The sequence below is a fragment of the Ammodytes marinus genome (assembly GCF_949987685.1).
Source record: "Ammodytes marinus genome assembly, chromosome: 7".
NCBI classification, from domain to species: Eukaryota; Metazoa; Chordata; class Actinopteri; order Uranoscopiformes; family Ammodytidae; genus Ammodytes; species Ammodytes marinus.
The window spans coordinates 15,664,456-15,671,856 of record NC_137211.1 but is presented as its reverse complement, the minus strand read 5'-3'; the positions used below and the strand labels follow the sequence as shown (position 1 = coordinate 15,671,856).

At 40.4% G+C, this 7,401-nt stretch overlaps 1 protein-coding gene across 3 annotated transcripts; it reads left to right on the top strand.

The window, feature by feature from the left end:
- Positions 1 to 422: 422 nt before the first annotated feature.
- LOC307253338 (uncharacterized protein) lies at positions 423 to 7,115 on the top strand. 3 transcript variants are annotated; one of them, XM_080031329.1, is made up of 5 exons: positions 423 to 917; positions 2,358 to 2,464; positions 4,656 to 4,724; positions 5,303 to 5,401; positions 6,342 to 7,115. In XM_080031329.1, exons 3-5 carry the CDS (start codon positions 4,692 to 4,694, stop codon positions 6,639 to 6,641), a joined length of 432 nt encoding a protein of 143 aa, XP_079887455.1. In that variant the 5' UTR covers positions 423 to 917; positions 2,358 to 2,464; positions 4,656 to 4,691; the 3' UTR covers positions 6,642 to 7,115. The 3 variants fall into 3 exon arrangements, with proteins under 3 accessions (XP_079887455.1, XP_079887456.1, XP_079887454.1); XM_080031330.1 differs by lacking the exons at positions 423 to 917; positions 2,358 to 2,464 and adding an exon at positions 3,663 to 3,853; XM_080031328.1 differs by lacking the exons at positions 423 to 917; positions 2,358 to 2,464 and having other exon boundaries at positions 4,595 to 4,724.
- Positions 7,116 to 7,401: the final 286 nt, after the last annotated feature.

Genomic DNA, 7,401 nt, shown 5'->3' with positions numbered 1-7,401 from the left:
GTATATACTACACGCTGCTATGGCTTCCGTTTTTAAGATTGGGTTGAACTTAGGCGTGTAATAACTTAAAGAATAAATTACCAGTGGCTGCAGGGTTGTTCACAGAGGAAACTTGATGATGCGTGTGTAGGGACCTCCTAAAATACAGTTAAATAAATACAAGGTGATTTATTTAATATATGGGTAATTACTGCTTAATAAATAAAGTGTTTATTTTATAAGTGGGTAAACTGAATGGAAACTGCATTTTCATTAATCCATTGTTTTTTTGGTAACTTGTAAATTATTTTCAATGTGTTTTAAGCTGAGTACCCATAAGCCAATAAGATTCATGTATGAAGAACTCTTAGCGAATCACAGCTCATCTTATTGGAGAGTACAAGTTTAATGAGGAAGTGAAAACGGTAACATGTGCGCATTCGGGAGAGAGACTTTCAGCAAGCGGACGAACAGGACTGAGAACTTAGTTAAACGAGGAGATTGATTATTTGTAGACACAATACCAAGTATTGGGCACAAATATCTGTTACGGATAAACTTTGTGTATAATGTGTAGTGTTGACTTAGTAAAGTAAAGTAAAGTGCTCCACCGGGAGATAAAGACTTCACTTAAGTGCCGTATTGGATGGACGCTGTTTGCTGCCTCGTGAGGAGGAATTCCACCGCCGGACCTGCATTGCCCACCGGAGGACTATCCATGTTTAACTCGCCTGCTATCCTTTCACCGTAAGCTGAGCTGTTTCGTCTCGCCTGCCATCGTTTCACCGCAAGACCCGTTGCCGAGAGGGATCTTCTGTTTTATCTTGCCTGCCATCGTTTCATCGCCGGAGCGGCGCTGACTCTGTCAGCTTTTCTTCTTGACCGCCATTGTTTCGACATCATCCCAGCTCGTTGATTTCGGCCGAGCTGGTGGATATGTGAGTAGTTTCCGACACAGAGAGTGTCGCCGCAAAGTAAAGGAATTATTCATCATAAGTGCACCAACTTAGGGGCCCCAACTAATGCAAACCCAAGCGCTTGGTATATTTAGAGAACATTTAAAAAGGTTGAGCTGGTTAACCAAAACATTTCATTTATTTTAATGTGAAGTGTGTTTGAATTCAAGTGTGCTAAATGTATTGGTAGTATTGTTAACCCTGGTATGTTTCCTGTTAGGGGATATAACTATATTTCAGGTTTAAAGGCTACATGCCTTCAATTTAAGTTTATTTCTTAGACTTTTACATTTAATGTGAAAAGGTTTAAAGGGCTCTTGCCTGTACATTTATTTGCATTTAGCACTAGTAAATAAATCCCGATTTGTTATGCATTCTACTTGATTGTCCTGAACATTTACTTTTATACATTTTCTGGGGAAATACCATTATAGCTCATAGAGTGTGAGTTAAGTGCGCTATTATTTCTAAATCATTTATTTGTTACATATGCCTGTGAATAATATTGTCTACTGGTAACGGGAGATTTAGCCAAATTCACCATTCAACTGCTAAGTACTCAGGATCCTGTTGATTAGAACATTTATATAGTAACCTTATTTAATCATATTATACTTCCAGCGCCAGGAAGGGGTTACACGTGAATCACGTGATATAATTAATAATTTGGAAGCCACAAGCAAGAACCGCAAGATAAATTCAAAACATCTGCAGGCTTCTTGGTTTTTTGAGAAGACCAACAATGAGAGAGTTTGGAGTATCAAAATGTTCATACAAGTGTGGTAATGACCTCACATTCAGCCTCAGAGAAGATCTTCACCACGCAGTATTCAGTCAGTATTGTTCCATGTTCTGATGTGCCTTCACACATATAGTACATGAGAAAACATTCTAAACACAACTATAGAGTCAGTTATGGTTATTACAAACACCATGCGCCCCAGAAAGCTTTCCCACTTCCTCCCCCTTATGGGCGGTCCAGCCTGTAATCATAAATATTACAATATATTTCCCTTATTTATGCCTGGCAGACTCTTCTAAAAGGATATAAGACAGACCTAGTGGAACAAATGTGTTAACCTTGAAGTAGAGATGACCATCTGGTCTGCCCGCTTTCATCGTTGCAGTTTTTTAGCATCCTATGCTTCCATGCATTGCACAAGCCAATGGAGAGACTCAATGTTAAATAGGTGTGTGTGTGTGTGTGTGTGTGTGTGTGTGTGTGTGTGTGTGTGTGTGTGTGTGTGTGTGTGTGTGTGTGTGTGTGTGTGTGTGTGTGTGTGTGTGTGTGTGTGTGTGTGTGTGTGTGTGTGTGTGTGTGTGTGTGTGTGTGTGTGTGTGTGTGTGTGTGTGTGTGTGTGTGTGTGTGTGTGTGTGTGTGTGTGTGTGTGTGTGTGTGTCCCACCTTTTCATTTTCTCAAGGCTGCTACCCATGAGCGTCTCTACCCTGAGATTGGGATAAAAGCAGGAGGAAACCTTGAGACCTTCTTCTCATCCCTTGTTTGTGCCAGTTGGCAGCTGACTGTGCTGTGAGTGATGCCTTTTATATACGTGTTTCCTTAAATGGACTGTGGTGGTTCAACAAGCGATTTAGTGGTTGCTTAATCCTTCTCTGTCCTTGTCGTTTCTCTCAGCCTCTGCCTGTCCCTGCGAGCTTGCTTTCGGTTGGATGTTCTGCAGAGCATCCATCCATGTTTTTTTCCTTGTTTTTGTTTTTCCTTTTAGTGTGAATAAATTGTGCTGACCTTTTTCAAACTAGCATATCCCATCCTTCCTTCCTTCTACCTTCATGACATTAATTGTTATTCCCTGATCCACATCGAGACGTTACACTCAAGCCTAATGTAAGTATTGAGGAGTATCTATTTACTTTAATACACTTTCTTGGTAATACACTTTGCTGACTATACAAAAGCTTGCTGTGTGGTGTGTGCCCAGTGAGCTAGTGTAATGGATCTGATTCATCATCATCAACAGAGTGCAGACAATACGGTAAACAAGAAAGGTATACTGCAGGCCTGTAAGAGATCAGTTCACCTAAACACAACTCTGCATTGTAATGGAAAGAGATCAAGTTTACCCTGGCACGTACAGTTGGCACTCTGCCCCTTCCCCTTTTAAGACATCCAATTGCACGCATTCACATTCATACCTAAATCAAGAAGTAAACACATTTGCACACAAGTGCATTGAGCGAAACCACCTTTCAGTGTAAACTGCTGCATGTGAAAGCTTGAAATGACTTTTCTGTACAATAAAGACACTTTATGAGTTCTCGCTGTCCTACATCCTCGTTAAGTTGACCAACTCTCGGTTTCGGTATTTCATTCTTTCTCCTAAAATATTACAACTAATATTTGCATGAATCCTGCATAACCCAGCTACCACTCATTATCTACATGACCAACATATCATAGATTTTTTTATGTGGAAAGTAAACAAACCAGGATGGGGTACGTTTGCACACGTGATATGGGCATTATGGATTATGCAAATGCCCTCATTTGTTTTCTTTCAGTAAATTGCATTTGTAAAAACTGTTTCAATGGTGAAGTCCGTATTACTCTTTTTTTTAAAGTAAATTTCTTCCACTAAATTAGTTTCCTTTTGTATGTGGTTTTAATTAAGTCGCACGTAGGTAAAAACAGTAACACTTTTTAACAACTCAATAATTTCTTAAGATAAATTTACTTTCATTAAACTTGATGACAAATTGATTTCATAAAACCCAATAAAAGTGCTTATGTGAACCTCTACGTCATTACGCCGACTTACGCAGCGAGGGAAGAACCAGTCTGGGCCGGTTTGGGCATGCTAGGGCAAGTCCACCTCTACAGCCACAGCGTGCTTTCTGCTTTGGCTGCGACTGCTATACATTACCCTGTTTACGGATTTCACCGAGCTCCTGCGCAAGAGAAGTAAGTGTACACATTTTGTATTTGTTCATTTATAGTCGGATATGATAACTAAAGTGGCTATGCCTTTTTTTGTCTTCTGCTTCAACCTGGCCGAGTTTTCTGTATGTGTCGCGCTGAAAGCTCTGGCGCCATTGTCCGTTAGAAACATTCAAACCTTGCACCTAAAATTTAGCACCCTATGTTGGAGTGTACTATGTACAAATAAATACTTATTTATTCTTACAGTCTGGGAAAAAATGTGCCTTTGGCTGGGATGTGTAGCCACATTCTACCGTGTTAAATGTGGATTTGGTTGGGGGGGGGGGGGGGGTGCCAGACAACATGCAGACATATGTTGTCTTAGCTTGTTTAAGCTGTTAGCTGCCGAGCTACGTGCTAATATTGCGTATCAGTTATGTGCTCAGTGGACAGATTGAGCGTTTATGCATGTTGAACAGGTGTGTTAAAATGCAGCCGCCTATTCTCTCCGCGTGCATGTGTTCATAAAAAAAACGGAGCGTGGAGGCGGCGATTTGCCGCGCAGCGGTGGGAAAGGGCCTTTACTGTGTTTTGGTAGCCTACAGCAGGTACGCAAACTAGTCAAAGTCGGCTAAATTCGCCATTTTGTAAACATAATTGGCCACCTATGTGATTAATGGAGATCCGCTGATACATTTTCTCTGGGGGGGGGGGTATTTTGCACGTGTGTGTGTGTGCGCGCACTTGTGAGTGTGTGCGCGCGCACTTGTGAGTGTGTGTGATCACAATAGAAAATATGGGTGACTAGAGATTGATGGTTGAATCTGATGTTGACTGTTTACAGTTTTTCATCCTGCTGTGCATCCTGGTGGAGCTGTCCATGACCTGTGTGTTCCTGATCTACAGCAGAGAGGTAGGAGATGTAGCCTTTACAATTATAGATGTTTATTTAGTATGTATTTATAGTTGTGGAGGTGCACACACAATGGGACCCTTGCTAAAACATACTTCATATTTTGAACAGCAAATATCCACCTTTCAAAAAAACAATTGTCCTGTGAGCACTCAACTCTGGCTTGCTTAATCTCTGCTCCCAAGCATTTGTGCAGTGTCTCTTGTGTCATCTCATGTGCACTAAAACATGATCATAACAGACATTGTGTATGATTTTTACCTGCTCAGCCATTGTAGCTGGGTAAAGATTCACCTCTCTGCACATACTTGCCATCCCATAGAGCAATGATTGAGCAAGTGTAGGCAGAGGTGGGCGCACAGGACAATTTTGTTTGCTCAGATTATTTTTTTCTGTTCAAAATATATAGTATGTGCTTATTAGAGTCTCACTGAGTTTCTTGTTCAGCTATGTTGCCTAAATTGTTTTTTATGTTGTTAACAGGTTGTGTTTTTTTCTCTCAGCTGGTTATATTGTAAACACATGAGCTAACAACACATAAGCTAACAATACACTTATTTTTTTCATATTTACTCTAGGACCCATGTGCGTCTGTGGTGAAGAAGAGGGAAGTCCTTCTGAGATGCCTCATAGAGTATATGGGAGAGAGTGGGAACGAGCTCATCTCTGACTATCAAGTAAGTGAAGTAGAAAGAGTTTTACATTTTGTGAAATTCTCTGAACGAGGTACCTCTTGTATATGTGGTAAAAGATACTGATATATTCTAGCCTGGCCAGACCACGCTGATATCGTGCGGGTTTCACATTCGTTTATCTCCCTCATATCAGTCTGGTCATGTCACAAGTTATGAATTTCTCCAAACTCTGTTCGTAGGAGCTGATCTGAGGAGCCAAATTGATATCGCACGAGCGTCATATTTGTTTACCACACATCAGTCTGGACTTTCTCCAGTCTCTGTGGGGAGGAGCTGATCAAAATATGATTAGTCCGTGTTACTAACTAGGCATGTTAGATCTGAACGCAGGCCAACCATTTTTTGATAGGCTCCTCCCCAGGGAGACTGGAGAAAGTACAGAATGATGTGCTGTAAACAAATGTGAAGCTTGCGTCAGTCTGGTCCCGCCATGCTAACATTGTGCACATTTTCAGGACCATATTTTTATTCTGTGACTATTGGATTATCTTTGTGTGCTTTGCAGTTAACAGAACCTTAATGCTGCTCTTTGATTGTTTAATGTTTTAATTAAGGCATCTTCCTTGAATCATTTCATAATAAAGGATACCACAAAATAGAAAATTGATTTTCTTTGCTATAAAATGACAGTGCATTTAAAAAAATATATTTTTCCCTTTTTAAACTTTATTGAAGCTGTAGAATTCCTCTCAATCTTCCCATTTCTGAGCACTGCTCTGTTATTTGTTTGTGCAATAATTGGTGGTTTCAGGCTAAAAAAAATCAAAGTGGTGTATTCACCATGTTTTGTTGTGGACTAGAAACAATGTTGAAACTACACTAAATGTAAAACCATCTGCACATTAACTATCAATTTATTTAGAGCTTGAATAGATGCACGTTTCATTGTCTCATTATTGTGTTCTGTCTGTGTTTTGTACAGGGAAAAGAGGAGGTTGGCGTGCAGCAAGATCTGAAGATGGAAAGCATGAAGATCTATGTGTGCCGGGAGCCAGATGCAGTGGGCATCATCATTGAGGGTGTCCCAGTTCTTACCAATGTCGGCAACGTGGCCAGAGCATGCTGCCTTCTTCTAGGACTGGCATATGCCCTGAACCTCGAGTATCCTCCAAAACTTGGAAAAACCTTTGAAGTGTTTCAAAGACTCCTTGTGAAACTGGACACACTGGCGCCCAAGCCAACTTCAAGGTTCACTACCCTAAAAAACAGGTTGATGACCTAGACAGCTCTTGGCATCACACTCAGATCTTGCTGCATGTTGACCTCTTCTTTTCCCTAGTTTCGCAGTTCTCAGACAATTGTTCAGTGTGTTTTGTATGTTTTGAGTCATTGTTAAGTCTCCACACCATGTTGTAAGGTCAACAAAAGCAGCTTACTTTGTGACATACTAATCTCACACACACACACACACACACGATAAAAGTACACAGATCTTCGTTTCATATATTAAGGACAAATGCAGCCATGTCAGAGGCAATGAGTATGTTTTGGTTAACTAGTGATTGTGGACTATAAGTCCATGGCAAAGCAGTCAAATAGTCCGAAACCGGACCAAGCCACTTTCCTTTCTGCTTGACATTTTAGACTAGACAGCTCTTGGCATCACACTCAGATCTTGCTGTATGTTTTTCCTAGTTTCGCAGTTCTCAGACAATCTTTCAGTTCTGTTTCTGTCAAAGCTAAATGAGTCTTTAGGAGCCTGATGTATAGTGTTGAGTCATTGTTAAGTCTCCGCAGCTTACTTTGTGATATACTAATTACACACACACACGCACACACACACACACACACACACACACTTGTTCTAAAATTATGTCCCATTGAATGGCAGTGTTAACTTTAAATAAATCTATTGACATGCTCTTAAAATTCCCTTTTCCATTCTTGTTTTTGTTTAATACATGATGGGTCAACACTTTTAACCATTTCAAGGATTAAAATTAAAACGGAAAGGAGTGAGTTAAAGTGTTAAGTTAGTGTTA

Excerpts from the sequence above, each read along its gene's own strand:
- LOC307253338 (XM_080031328.1), top strand. The coding sequence starts at position 4,626 with ATGGTTGAATCTGATGTTGACTGTTTACAGTTTTTCATCCTGCTGTGC. Across the intron at positions 4,725-5,302 it reads TCCTGATCTACAGCAGAGAG|GACCCATGTGCGTCTGTGGT; the intron begins GTAGGAGATGTA and ends TATTTACTCTAG. Across the intron at positions 5,402-6,341 it reads AGCTCATCTCTGACTATCAA|GGAAAAGAGGAGGTTGGCGT; the intron begins GTAAGTGAAGTA and ends TGTTTTGTACAG.